The following is a 27,547-nucleotide window of genomic DNA, read 5'->3' on the forward strand; positions in this document are numbered from 1 at the left end:
GACCTCATATTGAGAGTTCACAGTCACAGCTTCCAAATGCAAATTCCACACTTGGGAGTCAATTCCAGACATTTTACCTGCTTAATAGTTAATGAAATATTGAGGGACCTGCTCCCAGCTGGCTATGGAACAGCTTGTCAGTCAATATTTCCAAATAGTTTTTGAGCCCCTGGAAATGGGGTGGAGGCAAAGCACAAAAATGGCGATCATTCCTAAACGGCTGACATGTTATTTTTTGGTAAACCCCTGAAATTAAAGCTGAAGGTCTACACTTCAATCACATAATGATGCTTTATTTAAAATCCATTGTGGTAGTGTAAAGCGCCAAAATTATGAAAACTGTGTCACTGTCCAAATACTTTTGGACTTAATTGTATGTTATGTTACAAGTCTGCAGTTAGTTCTTTTAATTGTTACTTCCGATCAACACAAAGCTCAGAGTGCAGAAGGTCTTTTTCTTAACCCAAAATGTGTCATAAATTGATATTAATTGATAAAACAAAAAAAAATGCATTGTTGGGTTATCTATAAACTTTGCCAGCATATTATGAGCTTTGCCATTTCTTTTATTAAGCCACTAACAAATCAGATTATTGTATTCGTCTAAACTGATTTGAATGGAAAAGTCAAGGTGCCACATAATAACAGAAGAAGGATGGAAAAATATGACGCAGAATAAAAAAGTCAAATGGCGCACATTGATAGCCATTAACACTAGCAGTCTACGTTAAAGTGAAGCCAAAAGCTAAAACATACTGTACACACAATCACTTTAACGTGTGTTCACTCAGACCAGCTTGCAAAAAGGAAAATCAAACACAAAAAAATGAAGCACTGGAAATCATTTTCCTGGAAATTAAAAAAAGGATGCTGGAAAAAGGTTTCAGTGCCAACAATTTTTTGGATGTCCATTGTAAACAAGAGCTCTACAATCATATGTTCCTCCTCCTGCCTCACACTGACGGAGCTGTTTTTTGGCTCAAGAGCCACTAGTCCGGAGAAATGTTATTGTTACCAAATTGTTTAAGATGGATTTCACGAATATCGGAAACCGGGTTACCAAGGGCCAGTGGGAAAAGACAAAGAAAGTGTTTGACAGGAGGGCACTTGGAATTGGTCTGCAGTGAAAAAAAACAAAACAAAATGGATTGTTATACAACTATTTTATGAGCTATTTGTTCAACTCTTTTTTTTTTTCTAGAAACATTTTTTCTGAGAATAAGAGAGAGTGGCCTCTAAATCCCTAATGTGGAGTTTTGGATTCCTGTTATAAGAAGGAGGTTTTGGCCCAACTGTGTCTGCTGAGAGTTCAGGGAAATAAATCCATTTCTGGTGACAGGATCTGTTTCCCAAATTAAAGCTTAAAGCTGGACTGTTTCAATGAAGGCCATTTCATTTCTTCTTGTCTTTTTATGTAAAGACAATTATCCTACACGAAATTCAAGAAAAAGGATGTCAGTAGCTATCAATTAGACTTCAAAATACAATTCTATTTTGAGTTCAATTTTTTGTAAGCATAACCAGAACTCTGGAGTCACCCTTAGTGTACAGCAAGTAAGAGAATTCGGCAGGCAAACGCACACAATCTAACTATCAATGATACAGTGCCTTCCATATCTATCTATCTATCTATCTATCTATCTATCTATCTATCTATCTATCTATCTATCTATCTATCTATCTATCTATCTATCTATCTATCTATCTATCTATCTATCTATCTATCTATCTACATAAACTCGTGATATTTTTGAGGCTTATACATCTTACTTGATTTGCTGTTTAGGCTGACTTGCGCAGTGACTTTTTGCATGCATTTAAAAAAAATGATCTGAACAAAGCAAGTTATGCTAACAAATCAAAGATTATATGTTAAGTGCTTTCAAAATGCTTTTATGCCTCCAAAGATGACTTGTTAGTTTTTCCAGTCATTACAATTCACATATGGCAGCTCCAGAATTAAGTGGAAGGTGGTCTTGCATAAAATGTCCATAATTACTGACATCAGGCTGTTTCAATTTATAAACTGATCCCTTGGTCCTGCTATATGAAGCGTATTCAGAGCCTTTGCATCTGGCCATCTGGATTAGTCTGCTAGGTGAAATTCAGGCTTCAAAAAAACAAGAGGGGTGTTAGGCCTTCAAACATAGGCTAGAACAGTAAGCAAAGATCTACACCAACATGCCCTGAAGCTCAGCCAGGCCCCAAATACCACCTGTGGGTTTCAGCTGGAGGAGGCCGCAAAAATGGGGATCTGGCAAAACCACATAAAATGTCCTGAAAGCTATCTAAAAGCCCCACAAGACAGAGGATAGCCATCAACATCCCAACTTGTGGACAAAAAGGACATCAAAAGGTCTTTATAAATTAAATGTTTATTAGCAAAAAATGAAAACATTAGGCAAACATGCTGAGCAGGGCAGAAAAAGGCAATAGGACCTGCCTAAATGACAATCCACAGCAAACAAATCTCAAAGCAGAATCTAAAGAAACAGGTAAGAAATTCACAAAAAATCCAAAAACAGTAAATCCAAACAGAAAAAGCAAACTCAAAGAACTCCATAATGAACAAAATAATCCACTGCTGCTGAGTCTTCTCAGCTGACTTAAATCACCAAATGGAGTGAGAACTCAGGTGTGGTGACATCAGGGTGGTCTTGTATGTTGGGGCTCTACCCACAAAGGCATATTTATATTAATAATAGACATAATGGAAATAGGCAAAACACTGACATACAATAGCTCAAAAATAACATTAAAACACATAAACACACATTAAAACATATCTATACCAAATCCGCAAAACCAGGAAGAAGGGGAAAATTTTCAAAAACCTGTAATCGCAAACAAAAATGTCAAAAGACCAACAATGCCTACAAGGTAACAGGAGAAGAAAAAAGGGGAGCGAAACCACACCTGTAGAAAATGCTAATAACTCATCACGAGCCTGAGACTTGCTAGGCCCGTATAAAGACCACCGTCAGCAGTGCAGCGTCTAGAGGCCCGGCCCACCGTAGGCTCAACATACAAAAACTGGACAGTAAACTGGAGACTGGAGGTCTAATTTTCACAGGAAAATTAATGGAAGGAATTATTAAGGATAAGATCGAGCAACACCTGGCAAGGACAGGAGTTATTCTAAGCAGTCAGCATGGGTTCAGAAGAGGGAGGTCGTGTTTTACTAACATGCTGGAATTCTATGAGGAGGCAACAAAAGGATACAAGCAAAGTGGAGCTTATGATATTATTTATCTGGACTTTCAGAAAGCATTTGATAAGGTGCCACATGAGAGGTTGGGCATCAAATTAAAAGAGGTGGGAGTTCAGGGTGATGTTTGTAGATGGGTGCAGAATTGGCTCAGACAAAGGAAGTAGAGGGTGATGGTGCAAGGAACCTCATCAGAACTGGCCGATGTTAAGAGTGGTGTTCCACAGGGGTCAGTGCTAGGACTGCTGCTATTTTTAATATATATAAATGGTTTAGATAGGAATATAAGTAACAAGCTGGTTAAGTTTGCAGATGATACCAAGATAGGTGGATTAGCAGATAATTTGGAATCAGTTATATCATTATAGAAGGACTTGGATAGCATACAGGCTTGGGCAGATTTGTGGCAGATGAAATTTAATGTCAGTAAATGTAAAGTATTACACAGAGGAAGTAAAAATGTTAGGTTTGAATACACAATGGGTGGTCAGAAAATCGAGAGTACACCTTATGAGAAGGATTTAGGAGTCATAGTGGACTCTAAGCTATCGACTTCCTGACAGTGTTCAGAAGCCATTAAGAAGGCTAACAGAATGTTAGGTTATATGGCACAATGTGCGGAGTACAAGTCCAAGGATGTTATGCTCAACCTTTATAATGCACTGGTGAGGCCTCATCTGGAGTACTGTGTGCAGTTTTGGTCTCCAGGCTACAAAAAGGACATAGCAGCACTAGAAAAGGTCCAGAGAAGAGCGACTAGGCTGATTCCAGGACTACAGGGGTTGAATTATAAGGAAAGATTAAAAGAGCTGAGCCTTTACAGTTTAAGGAAAAGAAGATTAAGAGGTGACATGATTGAAGTGTTTAAAATTATGAAGGGAATTAGTGCAGTGGATTGAGACTGTTATTTTAAAATGAGTTTATCAAGAACACGGGGACACCGTTGGAAACTTGTTAAGGGTAAATTTCGCACAAAAATTAGAAAGTTTTTCTTTACACAAAGAACGATAGACACTTGGAATGAGCTACCAAGTAGTGTGGTAGACAGTAAGACGTTAGGGTCTTTCAAAACTCGACTTGATGTTTTCTTGGAAGAAATAAGTGGATAGTACTGGCGAGCTTTGTTGGGCTGAATGGCCTGTTCTCGTCTATAGTGTTCTAAACTAAAGTGATGTAAATAAAAACTAAAAGAAAATTATAAAATTACTGAAATTCAAAAAATATTCAATGCAAATCAATAAAACACAAAAAGAAATAAACTAAAATATTTTTGGTAACAAACATAATAATTGACAGTAAACAAAATAAAAAACTAAAATAGAAGAAGCTAAAGCCAGGATTCATGCCCTGGTAAAACCGTAACAAGAACATAAAAACAATACAGAATAGTAATTCTGACAAAAAGCTGTATGCTGTGCTTCCCATCCGTTTATTGCTTTTAAAGATAAAAAATAACGATGGATAAATGGATAAATCAAGATGGATTTGTATTTTTTTTTCTATCACATGGACATAATAGGAGTTTTAAACATTGCACAATAACGAAATACTGCAGGTTCATACAGAAAATTAGAAACTTTTATTAGAAACTGACCCAAAAAAGGGGAACACCAAAACAAACAAAATAATATTCCAAACAGCCAGTGAAATCAGTTTTTAATCATTTTTAAAATAATGGAATTAAATAGTGAAACAGAAACATTAATTAAATTAATCAAGAAGTAAGCAACAAACTAGTTAACTACAATAAAACCTTGATTATCTGTGAGGGGTCGAGACCAAAGTCTGTGATGAATAAGAGGAAAGACGGATAACAGAACAGCACCTTTAAAAATGATATACTGTAGATTAGCAAATAGTCATATTTATTTACAAAACAAAATATAATAGAGTAAGGCAAGATTTGCCCACTATCTTGTTTATGTGTTATTATTTTTCCATTTACGCCCTTTTCCTGCAACCTGTTTATAATGATGACATTACATTATATTGTATTTTACTATTATAGGATGAACTGCCTAATCCATTTCATAAAAATCAGATGGACTGGCGCCCTGTCCGGGGGTTGTTCCTGCCTTGTGTCCCATGCTTGCTGGGATGGGCTCCAGCTTACACACGACCCTGCCAAGGATAAAGTCCATTTGGAAAACAGATAGAGGGATGGATTAATACATTTCATGATCATAGGGAGTCAGAGCCTGTCCCAGCAACACTGGAAACCCGGTCCTTTCAGCTATGAGGAAGAAGCCATTATGCAACTGTGCTGCCCTACATAATCATTATAACAGAGAGATTAAGTCTGACTATTAAAAGGGTAGATTCCGTGGATACTTTTGGCTGCTTGTCACTCCATTCTTCTCACACTTTTACGTACTCAACACCTCCGCTTTATTCATGTTATTACGTACTCAAGAATACAAGGGAGTTGGAAGATAGTCCAGCAGCAGAGGGTGTTAGCTGAACATCAGCCTTATTGGACACACATAAATATCAAGGGCAGCACAGTCGGTAACCTCACTATCTAATGGATCCAGCATTCTGGTTTTAAAATCCGAGCCCGGACTTGGTGCACTTTTCACACTTTCCCTATGCCTGCAAAGATTCTCCTCCAGGTACCCTGGTTTTCTTTCTATATATCTCCAAAACACGTGCAACTTAGGCTACGTCCACACTTCTAGAAACAGAGAAAATGATCTCTCTCCACACTAGCATTTTCACATCATTCACAATGTATCTCTGTCCATACTTGAATGACTGAAAACAAATATGATGTAGGTGTTTGCCTACACTGGGCATGCATGCATCGGCGAAAACAGGAGCAGGAAGTGTCCTCCACGCTAGACATACATCTGTAGCTTCCGTTTACTCAGACAGAAAAACAAACATTTTGATGCATACAGGTAAGCAACAAGTATCGTGGAAAGAAACCTGTCTATGTCCGCCATGCTGGAATATGGTTTTCTTCCATGCAGGGTGACCATTCAGGAAGTGAGACATGGTAATGAGCAGGATCCAATCAGGGAAGGGCTACATTATAACCATGAACCAATGAGAGCAGGCTTAGAGTAACGGTTTACACCCGTCCACAGTGCAATGCTGATCGAAGTATAACTTTAAAAAAAGATTTTATATTGGGCATTTATTTAATTATTTATTAATTGTAATTATATTAAATTTAGTTTTGTCTAAAGTATTATTGATATGTTATTAAATTAAATTACTGAAAATTTGTAATATTCTAATTCATCTCATGTGTAAGTAATACTTATTTTGTTTTTCTTTTGTTGAGGTTGGTGTGATTTTATTTTTAATATGTGCAATTTTATGTTTCTATTACTATTGTACTATTACTGTGTTTATTTAATAATTAATAAATGTATTTGGCTCTCAAAATCATTTATTTATTTTTATTTAATACTTATTAGTAATAAAAAACTATTTACATAGGGGTGCAAATTTATCCTCCTGCCTCAGGTGAAAATACCTCTAGGCCCGGCTCTGCTTAGAAAAAATGAAAACCACAAAATAAAATGAAAACAAGACATGATATGGGATATGGGGAAAATCAAAAAAAAGAAAAGGAGAATGCAAACAAGGCAAGGCTTTGCTGTAAACCTAAAATCCATATTATAACACAATACATTGTGAAAAAGTCCAAGGGAGCATTGAGTACTTATAGCCACTGTGTTGCTGCAATGGTCGTGCAGTGTGTTGCTCCTACCGCACGATGCACTGTATATTCACACTTTTTTTTATCACAGCTCTCATTTTACCAGTGCCTCACAAAGTTGGCTCAAAGCATAGCAAATTTATCGCTCTATAAAATCCTGTGCTAAATTCCTTTTAAAATGACCTTTAAAAAGTAAAAACGTTGTTTATGCTAAACAGTTCCAAGCGTGAGTAATAGTGACGGTGCTGCCGGTGTCTACGTCGTATTTGAATGCACTGTGCTGTTCTTACAACTGTAACAATCATGGCGTAAGAAGCCATTTTTCATGCTGTCAAAGTTAGTGACTCACTGTCTGTGTGCATTGAAAGGCATGTGCAATAGCTCTGTAACTTCATATTCTGTAATTGCTCTAGTTTACATAAAGGTTTAAATGTGGATTTAAATTGTATGTATTATGGAAATCTCAAATCCCCAGCGACCAAAAAGTTTTTGAAATGACATAAACAACAATTAATGAAGATAAGCATTCATCTTTGAATAATACCAGCTTCTAGTCTGGGGTCTGGATATAAAACAGAGTATTAAATGTTTGAAATTCTGTACATATTTAAAATTTTACCGTCTATCATTTTTTTCAGTAAATATTGTACAGAAACATTTAAATATTACTGGCTCCTGGAGTAAGGTTGACAGCTGAGGACACTTGGACTGTTATACTGTGGTCCCATCTGTGTTCATACCAAGTGTTCTCATCTTGGTGACACACAGATCTTCTTGGGGTGGCTCTGTATGTTGATATTTATGCTAAATCAGAGTCACGCGTGTTTGAAGCCTAGCGCTGTGCACGAAAACAGGAATGAACCCTGGACAGCGTGCCAGTCCAATGCAGGGACCACTCACACACATTCAGTCATGCAAGGGTCTGTTTGAAGTCACAATTAAACTAAGGCTACGTCCACACTACTATGTTTTCGTCAAAAAATGCAAACGCATTAGTTTCTGTTTTTGCCTTTTGCTGACACTTCCTCCAGGTTTTTTACCCCTGAAAAATAAATTTTTGAAAATGCTCTCCAGAGCCGTATACTTCTGAAAACGCTCGATCAGCATTATACTGTGGATGGGTGTAAACAGTTACTCTAAGCCTGCTCTCATTGGTTCATGCTTATTATTTAGCCTTTCCCTGATTGGATCCTGCTCATTACCATGTCTCACTTACTGACTGGTCACCCTGCATGGAAGAAAACCATATTCCAGCATGGCGGACATAGGCGAGTTGCTTTCCATGGTACTTGTTGCTTACCTGTATGCATTGAAATTTTGTTTTTTCTCTGTGAGTAAATGGAAGCTACAGATGTATGTCTAGCGTGGAGGACACTTCCTCCTCCTGTTTTCGCCGATGCATGCATGCCCAGTGTAGGTGAACACCTACATCATATTTGGTTTCAGTCATTCAAGTATTGACAGAGATACATTGTGAATGATGTGAAAATGCTAGTGTGGAGAGAGATCATTTTCGCTGTTTCTAGTAGTGTGGACGTAGCCTAAGTTGCTCGTGTTTTGGAGATATATAGAAAGAAAACCAGGGTACCTGGAGGAGAATCTTTGCAGGCATAGGGAAAGTGTGAAAATTGCACCAAGTCCGGGCTCGGAGTTTAAAACCAGAATGCTGGATCCATTAGATAGTGAGGTTACCGACTGTGCTGCCCTTGATATTTATGTGTGTCCAATAAGGCTGATGTTCAGCTATCACCCTCTGCTGCTGGACTATCTTCCAACTCCCTTGTATTCTTGAGTACGTAATAACATGAATAAAGCGGAGGTCTTGAGTAGGTAAAAGTGTGAGAAGAATGGAGTGACAAGCAGCCAAAAGTATCCATGGAATCTACCCTTTTAATAGTCAAATCTCTCTGTTATAATGATTATATAGGGCAGCACAGTTGCATAATGGCTTCTTCCTCATAGCTGAAAGGACCGGGTTTCCAGTGTTGCTGGGACAGGCTCTGACTCCCTATGATCATGAAATGTATTAATCCATCCCTCTATCTGTTTTCCAAACGGACTTTATCCTTGGCAGGGTCGTGGGTAAGCTGGAGCCCATCCCAGCAAGCATGGGACACAAGGTAGGAACAACCCCCGGACAGGGCGCCAGTCCATCTGATTTTGTGAAATGGATTAGGCAGTTCATCCTATAATAGTAAAATACAATATAATGTCATCATTATAACCAGGTTGCAGGAAAAAGGCGTAAGTGGAAAAATAATAACACATAAACAAGAAAGTGGGCAAATCTTGCCTTACTCCTTTGCTTTGCATCCTCTGCCACGTAGACGTGTTTGGTTGTCTCAGTCAAAACACCTTGCTATCTCCTAGTTCATTCAGCTCCCTAAGGGATAACTAAAATCATTCTTGTAATAGTCATCATTTTCCCCTATTTTATTAGTTGTTGTATCTTGCACATTATTTCTGTATAATTTACATTATAATAATAATTACTCATTTGTATTTGCAGTAATGATAACAGGACTTTATTTAATCCCACAAAGAGATTTCAGTCTCCATTTTGCATTATTGGGTTACATGTATAAATTGAAATGGGCTGAAAAACTAATCTGTCATGGCACATTTTCAGTAAACTATGATAGAAATGTGGTTCTAGTCATTTTCTCACTAAAAAAAATGCTAACCTAAAACACTGAGGTCTACGTGAGACCGCCCTGGACTAAACGCTTTAACGGTATTGAAAAAACAATAATTTTTTACAGTCTACTCAGCTGAACATAATCACATACAGATGAAAAATTAATCTCCTTTTAGTAAACATGACCATTTTGCACAGTTATGGCCTATTTGGTTTTTGCAATAATAACTTCAGTAATGAATCTGAAACACAGGAAAGCCTTTCTGCTGCTGCTTCTCCAAATTGCAGACAACATGTCTAAAATGTGGCTGAATTATTTTAAATAAAGGCTTTGTCTATAGTGGCCCTTTGTGCTGATACCTCAATATTCTTTATTATGAGTAAAATTATGACATGACATTAGTTAGAAAATATCTTAAAAGTATTCAGTTAATAGCAGTTTATTTTCTGTTTGTTCATTGACATAATCATTAGAGTGGAACTTCAAGGCAGCTCTCACTTTTTTATTAAAACTACGACACTTCATCTGCCTTTATTCCAAAATTCTAAATACCAATCCATGAAGCTGTGCACGGTGTATATGACGTGCTTCAGGATGGCCCTCAGTGCAGATTAGATATAAAGTTAAAGGATAAAATTGATAACAATCAACGATTAACTAGCAATCAGGTCATCCATCACTCAGTTAAAACATGTTAGGAAACATTTAAGGCTGAGATCTGTTCTCTGCTGCTTATACATCCAAGCCTTCTTTAACTTACATGGTATTTAATTCATGGATGCCATTAGATGTCCAGACCTTTTGAAACCTCTAAATTGAGCATGTGTATGGCATTCTTTGCTTTCAAATGCATAAGTCCTTCATAAACTATTATTGTTATCTACAAGTTTGATCAGAAGGGACCTAACTTATTTTAATCTTCCATTGTCCTATTATGTTCTAAAAATAAGATATTCACATTGTTCTGTCTTTACTGGTTTCATATATATTTTTTCATTTTACTTCACTTAACTGTCAAAACCAGCAAATGGCAACTTTAAATTAAATGTGCCGAATTTATATTTATAAATAACATTGTACAATTGTGAATTTGATTCTGTTGTGAAGATTTACTAATCGTTTCTTTATTTCAATTAAATTTTAGTTTAAGTTGTTTTTTTTTTCTGTTTTCAAATCTGATGTAATTAGTTGCTACATTGCTTATATGTACACTTGTTGTTTCATTGTTCTTTATTATTTCATACATCTGACTCGCACCTGTGGTAATATTTAGTACTACAGTTTAAAGAACATCACTGCGATTCTATTAATTTCTATTTGTATTATCCGGATAACTGTGTTATCTATTCCACTAGAAAAGTGAAATTTCTTGCAGAATTCAAGTCTTAATTACTATTAGTATTATCCATCCATCCATCCATTTTCCAACCCGCTGAATCCGAACACAGGGTCACGGGGGTCTGCTGGAGCCAATCCCAGCCAACACAGAGCACAAGGCAGGAAACAATCCTGGGCAGGGTACCAACCCACTGCAGGACACACAAACACACACACACACACACACACACACACACACACCCACACACCAAGCACACACTAGGGCCAATTTAGAATCACCAATCCACCTAACCTGCATGTCTTTGGACTGTGGGAGGAAACCAGAGCGCCAGGAGGAAACCCACGCAGACACGGGGAGAACATGCAAACTCCACGCAGGGAGGATCCGGGAAGCGAACCCAGGTCCCCAGGTCTCCCAACTGCGAGGCAGCAGCGCTACCCACTGCGCCACCATGCCGCCCCTTAGCATTATCCAAAGCTAGAAAATTAAAAACAAGTTTTCTTTGTAAGGAACGGTGCAGCGTTTTCTGGCAAGAATTCCTTAATGTTGTTTCAAAATAATCCGGCCTCTGCCTCTGTTGGGGTTTACTTTGGATGTTTTAATATATGAGAGGATGTGTTTTATAAGGGGCTTTATGTTCAACGGGGTTGGTGTTTAAGTGTTGATGAGCATTTTTTTAATGTTGTACTGATTGCATTTGGATTAGCTTGTGTTTTGCATATTGTAACGCGCTCTTCAAGTTTAATAATCTTTAAAACATTTTCTAATTTACATGCCTTTTAAAAAGTCATTTATGTCTAATAAGCACACATGACTAAATCACAAAATATTCTTCAGGATGGGGCAAAGAGTTTCTGTTCTCACTTGTGGCTGTTACTGTGAAGTGGATCAATTTAGTTTAATGGGTGAGTCAAAATAACCCTGTAAGAGAGTGTGAGTGTTTGAGTACGGTATGCCCCCTAGTGGACTAGTGACCTCATGTAGGGATGGGCCCTGCCTTGCCTTGCCTGATGCTGCCAGGATAGACCTTGGCCATTGTAATCCTGAAACTGTTGAAGTGGGGTCAGTAATGAATGAATGAGTGATTCTTTGCTAAAGGTTCTATGCAAGACATCAGCCTGAAACTGAAGGAACTCAAATTTACTTATGTAATTCGTAATAGCAGTATGCATAAGTATATTTTCAGTAATTTACCACTTTATTAGGTAAGTCTGACTGTCCCACATAATTGTCTGTTTCAATAGTAAAAGCATCATATATGCAGACAATACATGCTGTTCTAATGGAAAATTCACGAAACTATGGATTTAAAAGGTGTGTCTTTGAACATGGCACATTACTGAGAGGCAGATGAGCTGCAGTAATTGTATGACAAACCACAATCCTACCAAACAGGAATATCAAGAATTGACCACCTCCCAAAAGACATCTAGTCAGCAAAGGCACACTGGTTCACAAGGTACATTTGAAGGAAAGGACCAAATGACATGACATGTACCATGTAACAAACTGTGTACATATGTCGTGCTGAAGGAGGCATCTCTAAATGCACAACTGTTCATACTTTGTCTTAGATGGTTAAAGGCAACTAATGACTCAAGTGAGTTTCACTAGTGTCAGGAAAAAGCAAAAAGATATGGTGGCAAAGACTTAAAAAGGAACATTCAAAACAAGGGATCACTAAACTGGCAACATGTTTATAATATTATCATAAAAACTTGCTCTGCTACCCATCTAACATATGCTGAAATCTAAATAATCAATGTAGACCTCAGCGTTAATGTGTGCAGTGCACCATTGCTTTGTTATATACCATTTGGTGCGGGATTCGTTAAAGCCACTATAGTTTTTGATGCCCCATCTGTTGAAATGACAAATGCAATGCATTTTATTACTACAAATGATTGTGTTGCCCTATTTGTTGAAATGACAGTGACATAGCAACTTGACAGACACACACAGACATCCTTTAATTAACATGGATGTTGTAGAAACAATGTGATCTATCTATCTATCTATCTATCTATCTATCTATCTATCTATCTATCTATCTATCTATCTATCTATCTATCTATCTATCTATCTATCTATCTATCTATCTATCTACAAATTCAGGATTGTCAGGAGGTTGAGTCTGTCCTGGCAGCACAAGAGTCAACCCTGAACAGAACATCAGATCATCAACACTCACAGTCCTGCACAAACCCACATACTGTACACCTACATCAAATCACATGTCACTCACCAATTAAATTAGCCTTCAAATAATCAGGTCTGGGAGTACCTGGAGTAAAAAAACTACATATATACAGAGAACATGTAATGTGCACAAAGACAGCCTAAGATTGAAACAGTCTCCTGGAAGTGTGATGGAGCACCTCATACATCGTGCACCAAAGAAATAATTGATGTTGATCGACATTGAATCGGAAATCATACGTAATTTGAATTTGCACATGGTAGCACTTCATCTTCGGGGGTTATGAACACCTGCCAAAGGGAACAGTTTATCTGTAGTCATTCTATACGTTTTTTTATCGGTTGTGTAGGTTTTGCAGGTATGTTTTGTACTCCTTATTTTTTAATTTAAAGTAATCTTGGACAACCACGAACAAAGTCTGAACTTGCATGCATTTGCTGAGTCTAATGATGATGCTCTTAAACATTGAAATGCCAGTCACAAAGTTCAAAATGCCTGTATTAGGATATCAGTCACAATGTTGTAACACAAAGAAATGACATCTATGCACCCTGAATGAAATACTTGCTGGCTCAGCCCATTTCATGGTAACTGCCAAACATATCTAGTTAATCCATTCATCTATTAATTCATTTTATTGAGTGCAAGGCAGGAACTAATTCTGGATGGAACGCCAGTCCTCAGGTTACACTCACACCCACGCTCACTCTTTCAGCATACAGTATCTAGTTATTCTAGTTGTTAGCCTAGAGTTCATGTTCGGATTCTTTCTTTTGCTCTTGATTTTTACCGAAGGGGCCGCACTGTGGCACAGAGGTTAGCATTGATGGCTCTCTGCTCCAGAAGACTCCTTGCTCTGTCCAATTCTTCACATTCTCCCCATGTCCTTTTGAGTTTTTCCTATTTTTGATTCTACTCAAATCCTAAAGGTTTGCTTGTTTGGTCAATTGGTGACTCTAATCTGAGAGCACCCTGTGGTGCTCTGGCAATCCATTCAAGATTTATTTTGGCCTTGCACCCTTACACTGTTACCTCCAAGTAAAACTAAAAATGGATTTAGTAGTTTTAGTAAATGGATGGGTGAGTTATTCGAAGTCAGTCTGGCAATGCTGAGTTATACAGACTGCTATAATCCTCTTCCAACCACAACAACCCAAATCACTTACGAAAATTCTGTGAAGAACGATTCATCTGAACTGCTGTCATTGGTCCACCCAAAAACACATTATGATTCACACTGGTGTAACTATGTGTTATAAATGATTAATCATTAAATTGCAGATCCTATACAATCAGCAGGTGTTTGTTGACACCGTGTCATGGAGATGACTGTCTCTATTGTCTGTTTCCAATTACCTGTTTGTGTGGATACACGTTGATATGACATTTGATACATTCTTGTCCCATGTTAGCCCATGAGTTTCCACTCATCCACTTCCTCTTGCATTTGGGACACTTGTACTCTCCAAAGCAGCGTTTCTTGCCCTGATATGGAGTTAGACCTTCTCCCTTTGGACGAGCCTAATAGAGAAGACAAAAAATAAATAAAGTGACTGTTGATTTTACGAATGAACACAAGTACGAGATCAAAGCTATCTGTCCTGCTAAGCTCCATTATCCAGAAAACATTTTGTGTGTGTGATGTTGTAAATGTGTGTTACGTGCTAAACCTACATTTGAAGAAGCCACACGCCTCAGATTAACTTGGATTACAAAGTGAATTACATTCTTTATCCCAGTATAATTTCAGGTTTGTCATTAAGCTGCTAATCACACATTTGTTAGCACACATGGATTTAGTCGAAATATTATTTGAAAATATAGGCAAAACTCACCACGTAACATAATCTACACAGTAAATCATGTGAGCTGTGACTAATATTATCTTGGAAAACAATGGTCTATAAGAGTTTATAATCATGCTAAATGACTTCAGGTCAACTGGCTTACATTTCAGGAAGTGGCAACTACATATATATTAAAATATTAAATGATAGACATAAAGGAAAGGCATGATAGATAGATAGATAGATAGATAGATAGATAGATAGATAGATAGATAGATAGATAGATAGATAGATAGATAGATAGATAGATAGATAGATAGATAGATAGATAGATAGATAGATAGATAGATAGATAGATAGATAGATAGATAGATAGATAGATGTAAAGTGCCTGTGTGAAAGCTGGACTGAACCGACTGTAGATTGATTCCACAGGTCATATTCCTGCAATGTTATGTTTCTTTTCTTTAAGCAGTATGGGCAATTGTACAAAGTTACATATGAATCTTAACATGCTAGAGTAAAAACAGTAACCACACTTACAAAAAAAAGAGATCCATCCTGTTGCCCTGAATATTTTTCACCATCTATCACTACTGTTAACATAATTCAGTCAGCTAAAGGCAAATATGCCAAATAAAGATGACAAATGTAAGGTCTCCAACTTCCAAATTCATAAGACCTGCATTCATTGGATTAATGATTTGAAACTTTATCCTCGGTTCTTGTGATTCTTGTGACCTATCAAAAAATAACCTGCAGTGTGCTATGCATTTTACTGCCATGCTTACAACTGTCCTTTGATAATATGTAACATCTGGATGGTAGCCCTGAGTGGCAGGGTGTGTAGTTTAATAAATATCTGGTTACATGAAGCTTTTATGTCTGCTTTTGGTCCCGCTTGACGCTTTCTATATTAGTGTATTTAAAAGCATGGCACTCAGAGGCTCACAAAGGAAGTGCTTTAGAAGTTTTTGCCTTTGAATTATGGCGCCATCAAGCTGTCACATTTCTTTGCCAAACCATTCTCCAAAACAGAAAATAAGCAAAACAGGGGGAGAAAAAAATGTCACATTTTAATAAATAAAATTGCAGATGTGCTTATGTCGTGAAACAAAATACTGGCAGGGACTAGCAGAGGAGAAAAGAAAAGTTCAGTAAAAAAAAAACAGGACTGGCTAAAATATAAAATGCAGCGAGCAGCTGTTTTAAAAGGGAGCGCACAATGCTAGACGTGTTCAAAGCCCACAGTCCTTGTTTATTTCAGACTGCAGACTAACCAATAAAAGCTGGTATTGCCTTTTACTCTAACTGAAAGAGTTTTCCAAGGTGACACACACACTCACTGCTAGAGTGCTTCATATGTCATTACTAGCAGTAACTAATACCTCACAGGCTTCATTAAATTATAAAACTGTCACAGTGGAAGTGTTCAGAAGCTCCTGAAACATTAATAACATGTAAAAAAGAAAAAAGAAATAATCTACTGAATGTGAGTACCATAAATAGATACGGTATCTGGACAGATAGACATATACATGGACAGATAGGTAAATAGTGTGACACACACACACATGCCAATGGAACAGTTTACAGGCTTTGAGCAGGTAAAAGAGATGGGGAAGGATAATGCTGGGTCTTTAATGACCCTTGTTTTGTTTCCCCTAAAAAAGAGAAAGATTTCACAGGCAAACTCTGATGACACAAGTCCATGTCACAACTTATGGTCCCCCATCCCCCGTGCCAGCTACTATATAAACCAATGTCCAACAGGAGGTCAGTGTTCACTCTGCACCCAGATCTTGTAGAGGACAGATCTTTTGTTGATGCAGGCTAAGAAGCTGATTATTTAACCACTTTGGTCCTCTGTATTTTTCTTTGCTCTGATGTTTTGCAAACTTTTATTTAATTAAATGGTGTTACCAACATCCTGACTGGCTATGATAGTGGATACAGACAAAAGGACTGTATGCATAGCATAGTATGTACTGATGAGCCTAAACATTATGAACGTCTCCTTAATATGCTGTTTCTTCTCAATGAGGTGTTCTTTCAATACATCCCACAGATGCACTGTTGGCTTGGGATTTGGGAAATTTGGTGGCGTTACATTCCTCAAACCATTCCTGAGCAACTCTTACAGTGCGGCAGGGCACATTATCCTGATGAAAGATGCCACTTACTTCAAGGAATATTGTTGCCATGTGCCTGGTTTGCAGCCATGTTTAGTTAGGCATTACACATTAAATCACCATCCACATGAATTCCCGGACACAGGGCTCCCCAGCAAAACACTGCCCAAAACAACACATTCCGTCCAATGCCATTTCTTCTTCTCACAGTGCATCCTGGTGCCATCTCTTCCCCAGGTAAACGACCCACACATACCTGGTAGTCCACATGATACACAGAAAATGGGCTTCATTAGACCAGGCAACCTTCTTCCATTAATCTAAGGTTCAGTTCTGATACTCAAGTTCCCATTGTAGATACTTTTTACAGTGGACAGGCATAAAAATGGGCACACTGATTGGCCTGCAGCTGCACAGTCCCACAAGTGCCATAGTCTGATGCACTATATGTCGTGACACATTATTTCCATACACAACGTTAAAATTATCTGTGATTTGTGCCACAGTAGCCCTTCTTTTGGTTTGTACCAGATGTAACAGCTTTTGCTGGCCTCTTGCATCAATAAGTTTTGGCAGGTCAGAATGAGGGAAAATCGTACTCATTAAATGCCCAATGGTGGCCGCCCCTGCACAACATAATTTACAAATATAATTACTCCAAGACTCAGGGTGGTTTGACTTTGCTAGCAGCTCCTCCCTCCATACTGTAAAACTGAACTACAACAAGGTTACGATAAAGTGAAAAAACGTTGTTTTATTTTATATTCCCTCCAATCCATGTTTATTCTATGTAGCACCTTTCACAGTTCATTGAAGGGTGGTGTTGGAAAATAAAAAGGAACAGAACCATGGGTGAGCTGATGGCTTCACTTTGTCTAATTACAATACACATGTGCAAATAAGCAAAGGAGACAGAAATGGGAGAAAACCAGGAAGAAAGGAGAAACTCATTTATCAAAATCCTGCAAACCAACATAGCAACTCCACGAGAGATGAATAAATGGAACCACCTTTGCTAGGAAACACAGAGAAGACAGATGGTTCCCATTAAATTATTCCATCTTATATTAGTGGCTTGCTGGAAAAATTCCTGCCGTTTCCGGCTATTCTCCGGCTGATTTTTATTACCTTCATTGTGGTCACTTTTAGACGAAAGGCTTTTCATTCCCATCTATAATTTTACAGAATTTAAGGGATCATAGGATGTCAAATGTAATCTGCTCAAGTCATCCAGTCATGTCTACATGGAGGTGTTCGGTGTTTCTTGAACAGCTGGAATGCGCTTGATCACTTAAAAGAGCTGCGTGGATTATTACTAAGAAAAACATTCCTTAAAATATCTGTGTGGGTGATATAGGGCTTAATTATATGCATTTGCCCAGTTTCATCTTTGCAAAATGATAGGAAATATTAGTCTGAACCAACATCAAGCAAGATGAACATGTCGTTTTATTTATACCTTATTTTAAACAGAGTAAAATGTTCTGACTCTATAATCTGTGATAAATGTTCCTTCTGCTGTCCTGCCGATTTAGTCTACTAGGAACAAAATCATCAGCCTTTATGGACTGTCATACTGCCCCTTTATTATTATTATTATTAGGTACCACAGGATTATAAATCCTATTGTTATTTACATAGTCCACCATTTTGTCTGTATATTATCAAAAATAGTGAACCAAAGATCGAAGACACAAGGAACACAGCCTAGCAGAACTGGAATTTGACACACGCATGCAGATAGGGAGCAACTACAAGGCTCAGGTAAGAAGACACCTCTGCTCCACGTGCCAGAGGAGTTATGGGCACTAATGCCTCCTTCTTTTTCACCCACAGACTGGAAAATGAGTCCTACAATGACTTTTAACATCACTTCTTGGTTTTGCTTGAAAGTCCTATCTCTTCTGCCCTAGAACCTTCTTCAAGAATGATGGTGGATAAAGCCAGCTGTCACTTGCAAACCTGCACCCAAGAAGGACGCATCACCAGCAGGAGAAGTTCCTAACTGAGGAAAAACAGACTCTTTAAGAGCCGCCAATCACAGCCTGTAAATGGGCAACACACACCCAGTACTTTCTGTTGGATTTTGCTTTGTGGCCAATGGCCAGGGCCTTTGCCCAGCCGGGACACCTCATCTTTGTACGGTCCGGGGAAACAAGCATGGACAGAACAGTACCTCCCCTGGGATGTTAGATGGCAGCCCCCATGGGTGGCAGTGGCGCCTCAGATTCTAGCAGGGCTCCATGTTGGGATCTGGGGGTGCTGCCAGGGGGTGCTGAAGTTGTTCCTGAGCCCATGTGGGGGTTTCTTCTGCCATACCCGGAAATGCAGCCAGAAATAGGTCATCAAACACCTGGAGCACTTCCAGGTAGGCTATAAAAGTAGCCAGCCGCTACCACTCGGGGGATGAAGCTTGCCGGAGAGGAGTGGTGGGACTGTGTTGTGGGCTCGTGGGGACAGGGAAGAAGTTCCACAAGAGCGAAGAAAAATAAAAACATTTATGTTTTTATAAGTATGCCTCCTGTGTTTGTCTGTGTCGGGTTAAGCGCTGGTATAACGCCATCCACTGTCACAGCTTGTATTTTACACTTTTGATTTCACTTCCATTAAACGGGGTACCTGGATAGACCCCAATCCTTTATGAACTCCCTCTCACTTCTTGTTTAACACAGTAAAACAGACTCAAGGCAGCCATCAACTTTTGCAAGCTCTGTGCAGATGATGCTGGTGATAATTATTAGTAATATGTACTAAGTTTCAGGGGAGTGAAGCATTCCATTTATTTATAAATATTTACAATGTGTGTTTGCATGTCTGTGTCTGTCCAGATGGTTTATGCAGTTTTACGACAGGCCAGCTCTTCATGACACAACCTATAGCTGCATATTTAAAAATTCAGATAGTGGCTTTGCTGGAAACCTTTGCTAGGCATATTTCATACTAAATATTATATGTTTGTCAAATAATGCTAATCTCTTATTATTGGTTTAGAGGTTTTTTTTTTTTGGTTTGGCACAGTTATATAATATATCCATCCATTTTCCAACCCGCTGAATCCGAACACAGGGTCACGGGGGTCTGCTGGAGCCAATCCCAGCCAACACAGGGCACAAGGCAGGAACCAATCCCGGGCAGGGTGCTAACCCACCGCAGTATCTAATATATAATTGATATATATTGTTCCACGTGAACCTACACTATTCAGTTTCTAGAAGTGGTAATTTGTTAACACTTTGCTTCAGAGTCCACCAGAGGGCAGTAATGACATCTTCAAAATTCAAAATAAAAACTACTGTCAGACCTACAGAAGATTTAAAGGGCTGTAATGTGGAAACAATAGCCTTATACAAAACAATAATAATCTGTGTGTTTATAATTTTATACAACATACATACTGTATATAGTATACCACATATTTACATTTTATACTATATAGACATTTTTGAAAAAATGGTTATTTTAAATGTAAGTTACTTTCCAAAATCTGTGTGATAATCTATAATACGTGACCAAGTTAGAAAGACACATGTGAGGACCAGCAGGGTTGTGACATTGAACTTGTGGAATTCTTAGTGGGTTTGGTTACATTAAACAAGCTGCTTTTGGCAACCTTATTATGTGTTGCTTGCGATACTTAAGTGAAGGATTATGCTAAGAATTTACTCAAAAGTGGAAATATATTAAGATAGTACAACACTTCTTTTCATCTATCAATCCTGCCATTTATTCACCTCTGTTGTACATTTGCTCACTGCTTTCACATTCTGATTTGATGCCAAGACATCTGCAGGATGTAGCCAGAGTCTCAGGGATGCAATTTTTCTTGGATGTGGTTGTTATCTTGTTTTGCTTATTATTGTGCTCGTGTTGACTTTGTGAAGCCTCTTATGAGAGGCACTGCATAAAACACAGTGTATCAACTCATATGATAAGAACAGAGTACACCCGCTGTCTGTGAACATGGCGAGTGCCAATGAGCCCAGGTCACTTTGTGGATACTCCTTAGCGGCTTTCTGCATGCAACAGAAAAGAAGTTTAAACCATAAAAAGTAGGAGGAGTTTTTTAAATTGAACTCTTTGACTTTATTTTGTCCTATAACAATACTTTTACATGGCATAAAGAGAGTCAGCGAGTATACGTGTTTAAGCTTGTGTTGATAAGTCATGTTTTAAGTTTTCTTAATCTCTCCTTTATTATTCAGGCCAGTTTCTCTATTTGCTGCAATCATATACATGAATCTCTTGTAGTGTCTATAACAGAAAACAATACTAAGCAGAAAACACACCAAACCAATGCACAAACAATCAATCAAACTCTATTGAAAAAAACAGAAAATGGTCTAGATAGACCCAAGTCAAGAAATTTAAAATATAGTTTTACCTGCTTGTTAAACTAAACTCAATTCACTTCACTGAGACTTTAATGTCTTTTTTCAGTGGAGATTTCCCTTTGGGCTCCCCAAATTAATAACAAAAGCAATGTTATTCAGACTCCAAAAATGTGAATTGGAGATTACAAGTTCAATACAATCGCTTCAATTGAAAAAGAAACTTATTCAATACAAAACAACACCAAAACATAACATACAAAAGTTTATAAATACAAGGTACACATGCAAGTTAAAGATTAATGGAACTTGGAATTAATCATTTCCTAAAAACGCAATATGTCACTTTTGGTGGCCAACAATGTCACGCAGATGGCATTTTCTCAGACTGGAGTGTAACGACTACATCACGTTCAGTGCCTAAATAAGCCTTAAAGAGCCATGAGCTCCATTCATGAGCCCTGCTCACCCTACTTATTGCTACTGAACTCAATGCCTGTGCAAGGTAAAACGACAGCTTTGGGAAGTCTGTTTAAGAAAAAAACGGAGTTAGAAGAACAAATGCTTAATGCACGACTTACAATTTACTGAATAAAGTTTAACTCAGGGTTCACAAGCCTGCATTTGAGAACTATTTATTAATTATTATACCTCAAATTTGTATATGTGTCACACAGCCACAATTACTTGAGTATTTTTAATCTGCACCTTTTAATATTTATTTTTAATTTGTCATTTTTAATTTTATTGCACAGTACAGGTTTCTTACTGAACTGCATTTCACTGTACCTCCCTGTGTATATAGGTGACAAAAATCTAAATCTCTAAAACTCAAATCTCTAGGAAACAAGATTTTTTTATTAACAAAGTAACTTTATTAAATGAACAGGCCAGGCCCGGATTAATAAATTTGTGTGCTCTTAACAATATACAAGCGAGATGTACAGCGTTAGTGGCAGTGAGAATCCCAGGAGTTCCGAATTGCAGAGATGTGCAGATTATTCCCCAAATTGGACTTGTGTGAGTGAGAGCACCCTTCAACGGACAGGCACCACTTCCAGAGTTGGTTCCTGTCTTGTGGCTAACAATGCCAACATGGGCTCCACTTCCTTACAAACTACAGGAATAAGCAGGTTCAGAAAATGTTTTTAGATTTGTTCATGTTAGAACTGTTACTTTTTCCTGAATGGAGGAGTTCCAAGTTCATTACTTTATATTTTCCACCAACACACTGCCAACGTTTTTCTTAAAAAGCACTGAGATAGGTACTTACTATAAGCATGGCAAGTCTCCTTATGGCACTACTGCACACAGTACTTAACTTTACAATTTATCAGTTCTTAACAAGTCAATTCTCATTAAAAATCTAACCAAATGTAACACACCGGCATGGCAAATGACCAAAGGATTACGTTGTCTGCTGTTGCTGCACATTTGGATATCAGCTATGGATCTGCACATTAAACAGTGCGTGATGACTTGAGATACTGTAATGTTTGCCCAAGATGGGTACCCAGACAACTTACTGATCTTCACAAGCCAGCATCCTTCAACAGATTTCACTCCTACTGCCCAAAGAACAAAACAATGGTGAAATCCATATTCATTTGAACTTGGCTTCAACTACTAGACTAAAGGCAGAACACTGCGCTATGTGTGTTTGAACTACCCATAAGCCATTGCAAAAGTCAGCTTTTCCATTGCGGTTATACCTCATAATTTTCAAATTGCCTTTTTTTAAATTTATATATACTGTACATGCTGCTGAGTACAGGCAAACCAATTTCACATTACTTTAGTTGCAACATGACAGTTTGTCTAGAGACATTTCATTGCATGTGGTCCCTGATAGATAGTACACTGGCATGTACTGTATGTCTCTAGTACTATCTGTCCAAATGAATTAGTTGTGGCGAATAGTCACCCACCCAATCGTTAACTTTATCTAATCAATGCAGTTTAAGTTTACAGGCAGTCAAAGCCACTGCAGCAGAATCCGATGCAATTCAGAAGCCAACTCTGGGTGGGGTGTCAGTCCATCCCGCGATGCTTGTCTACATCTAATTTAGAGTTCTGCCTGACTTTGGGCAAAACTGAAGCGTAGTGGCTCTTTCGTTTGAAATTTTATGCTCCTATGAAAGGAGAGATCAACGAATCTGCATAATACATATAAATGCTTTTATATTCCGATATCAAAAGCAAATTCCCAAATTACATTACTTAAGTTTCAAAGGCCTCCAGTCTTCCGGTCCTCTTTTATACAAACATTGCTTTCACTGAGTGTTATGGATCACTGTTCTAATTTCCTGCCTCATGCTGATTTGGTTCAAATGCTGCTCTTTTTTAAAGCCATAAAGCCCAATAGAATTTATTTGGTCATTTTATGGGAATTTCACTATTTACAATTGTAAAAACATTCTCTGTTTAATAATTCTTATCATTTAGTGATCAATTACAATTTCTGATGTGTTTTCACGTCTATACCAGGCTGCCCTACAGCTGTGCATAACTTTCGGCCTGTTTTACGGGTCTCACTCACCCGTGACAATCATCTGACTTTAGCGAGAGGCGTCACATTTTAAGAAAGTTGGGCAACAATAATGCTTCTAGAAGTCCATGAATACGTAGCGCATAGTCCTCGGGTCATCATACTCAAACTGATCTAAATTGAGCCGGCAACAAAATGGATAGATGAACATTAGACAAATATATGGGTTTTCTTTGTTATATTTATAATTACAAAGTAAAATCTGTTTATTTGGTGTTTTTTGCTTGAAGTAAGATTTATCTTATTACTGAGCCCTGAAAGGATGAGAAGAATGTTAGTTGTCCTCATCAGTAAAGAAACAATGGGCTAACAAATAGGTAATATGCAAGGTATATTTCTTGGGTTCCTGATTTGAATAACATTGGTGATGTTGAGTGGACATGGATGCTTTCATGGTTTCTGCATCTTCTGCGCTACAGTAACGTCTTCAAGTGTAGGAATGTGACTGGAGAAGTCCCCTCATTCTTTCAACGTTTTGAAAACTACCCTCTTCCACTTTTAATAGAGTTTCATTAGTTCATCTTTGCTGGTGCATCGCTGTTGTTAAATGAGTTAAATGACTCTAATCGTCAGGTACAATAAGGTATTCCCTTGACGTCAGTGTTATAGCTTTAAAGCTTTCATTGTCGCCCTTCAGCAGCACCTTCCATGTTAAATAAGAAATATGGGTAATACACAAACATAACTACACATTATACAATGCAAATTCTGAATGTTAATATGCTAAATCACCAAATACTTTTTCACATCATTGTATATGCATATTTTGCTAAGCTATCTATTCAGCTAACTCACTGGGGATTGTGGAAAGCCAATTCCAACTGCAATATTCATATAAATAAAGGATATGCTGCCACATGAGCTGCTGCAGTCTGACTGGCTGATGTCTATCCTTGCATCTAACCCTAACTGTAACTCTAAACCTGGGAGAACTTTCTGGTGGACGACAGCTTTCTTCTTAAATAGACACACACAGTAAACTACACTGACAACAGAGGAAGTGTGCAATGGCAGGATACCCAAAAGACTGTGTGAGTGTGTTGTGGGGGAGAAACATCTTGTCTGGTGTTGCTCCCTTGCCCTACTAATTGTTCTTTTCAAATCCTGGGGTGACGTTTTTTTCTGCCTTGATTTTATAGGCTTTACTTTTATTAGCAGCACAGCGCACTGACGTGACCTTTTGAATCATTTTCTGAAGTGACAGGCCTGAGTTAATTGTAGACGTTCTCGGGTTATGCGCTCATTAAAGTTTGAGTGCACGGCCACTGTGCCAGAAGTAATTTGGAGCTGAACCCCTAATCCCTAAACATCAAGAGTCTCCACTCACATTATTAGCGTTTTATCTCACACCTACAGTGATGTTTGGAATTCTGCCTGCCAAGAAAGATGCTCTCGGTGCATGCTAGTGAAACTGCATGTTTCAAGGATGGCTAATTTGCTGAATCCTTCATCTTCTTCTCTTTTTAATTCTCTTTCTATGTGGTGCAGTTGCACATTCTTGCTCGCGGGCAGATGAACTCCCAACACTTGGGAATCTCGCACAAATAAGCCTGTTGTTTTCTCAGTTGGAAGCGGCACTGAAAAACATTACATCAGAATTCCAGTGCTCTGCCCTATGATTCTCCTATTGCAGAAAAAAAACCAGCAGGGATGAAAATGGCCTGTTCATGGGCATAATGTAGGTATTTTAGCAAGGCGTTACAAATTCTATTAATTCTATTATTTAAGTATTTCATATTGCTGAAGAAAGGAAGTGAACCAGACACCATCTTACTATAAATGTTTTAACTCCAAACGCCTATCTGTTTTTATTGTACAAGTACAGTGGCTGAGTAGTCAAAGTGCTCTTTCCTCACACCATCTATGTGGAGGTGGAACGTTCTCTCTGTGTCTGTGTGTGGCTTTTTCCAAAGACATGCACGCTAGTATCCAGTGTCCCATTTTGGTATGTTTCCTCCCTTGTGCCTTATGCTACTCCCCAATGACTGAGTTCAAAAAATGGACGAACAGAAAAGCAGTTCTGCATCAACAAAAAGACATCCTGTCAGTGCAGCGTGACTGGTCAAGCTGGTCATATGGCAGTCAGCAATATAAGAACGAGAATGAACAGCCAAAGAATAATAAGAAAGGCAAAGTATGAAAACTTTTATCATTTACCCTGGCCTGCATTACTAGATAATGTAATGGCTCATTTCTTACAGATAATAATCCTGTAGGCCAAACATTAGGGGCTCAGAAATGCTCTACAGCATCAAGCACAAGATATGAACCAACTTTGACTAGAGTGTCTGTCCATCACAGACTGTGGGACAGTTTACTGGACAGTCACCATAAAACTAAACATGTGTGTCTTTGCGATGTTGGAATATAAGGGGGCACAGGAAAACACCCATACAGGCAAAGGGAGAACACGCAGACTCTGCACAGATGGCCACTAGGTGTGGGATTCAAACCCACACCACTGTGTCATTCATCAGTGCCTACAGAATTCTTCATTATCATCGTCGTCTTTAATCAATATTCCTTCCTCTAGCTATACAAAATTTTGCTTTTGTAATAGTTAGCTGTTCTCCATTGTCATGGTTCCAGGGTAACATTTACTTGTTGTTATTATCCATTCCTTCCCTCAGCACTCTCATCACACACTAATAGTCATCATTGCCCACCTTCTAGAATATCCCATAATTCAAACCAGGCTGAGTGTTTTTATGATGGGTCCGATGTTTTCTTGCATTATATCAGAATGGAGTTCATCTGGTTTTGATTTCCTCCCCCTTCGCCCTTTTTCATTTGATTGGAGGTCCCGCTCCAGCTGGGAGGGATGACTGTGTCGCTGTGGTATTTTTCTTTTAGACAAGAGGCTCAGCCCACTGGTAACTCGGCAAGGCCTGGGCCTCTTTTCCTTTCTCAGGGGAGCACAGCTGGAGGGAGGGGGCTCGCTTCTAATTCTAATGGTAATTTTTTTTTTGTTCATTTTTGAAGAAGAAGAAAAAAAAACAGTCTTAACAGTTTCAGGAGTTGTCAGACAACAATTAACCAGTTCTCTACCAAAGAAACTTGCTTTCAGCACTGTGTTTTGGCATCACCTTGTTTACATCTTCACCCTTTATAGGTGCAGGACATAGTTGTACCTGTTTTAAGATGACAAACTGGGAACCAAATAAACCTGCAAAACTGCACATCATAATCAGGATTAGGATTATGAAGAAATACCTGCAAACTTAAGTGTTTAGAAGGATGGACTTTTTCCTTCTTTCAGGAAAACTATTTCCTCTGCTGTCGGCATGTCAGTTCTATTTGCCAGCAATTCATTGTTTGATTTTTTAAGGAAGGGAGGATGGTAATGTTGATATATATTATAACGCAGCTAAAAAAAAACCCACTGACACACACACACACACACACACCAATTAGAAGCAGACCAGGGCGTTTTGGGAGGAAAATGGCAAGGTTTAGGGATGGGATGGGATCAGGTTTTTTAAGGCCCATACTAGTCCTTGATTTCATGTTACTTGATCTGCTGTTTTTCCTTTATCCCTTTAAAAAATGTTTTACACTAATCTCCTGCATAACCAGACCTATGTCCTATATTAGAAATATAGGACATTAGACCACAGGTGTTAACTGTTCGTTTTATTATTAAAAAAATGAAATTCTGTAGTCTTATTGTTCAGTGAACACAAAATACTAAAATAA

General features: G+C 38.2%; 1 protein-coding gene across 1 annotated transcript in view; it reads right to left on the minus strand.

Moving 5' to 3' along the window:
- zcchc24 (zinc finger, CCHC domain containing 24) overlaps nt 1-27,547 on the minus strand; it is a 176,109-nt gene that overhangs the window by 11,468 nt on the left and 137,094 nt on the right. The window contains exon 3 of the mRNA XM_028795543.2: nt 14,413-14,577. Within this exon, the coding sequence (XP_028651376.1) occupies nt 14,413-14,577 (165 nt within the window). The remainder of the gene's footprint in view (nt 1-14,412; nt 14,578-27,547) is intronic.

Source organism: Erpetoichthys calabaricus, chromosome 2 (genome assembly GCF_900747795.2).
Source record: "Erpetoichthys calabaricus chromosome 2, fErpCal1.3, whole genome shotgun sequence".
Lineage (NCBI taxonomy): Eukaryota > Metazoa > Chordata > Cladistia > Polypteriformes > Polypteridae > Erpetoichthys > Erpetoichthys calabaricus.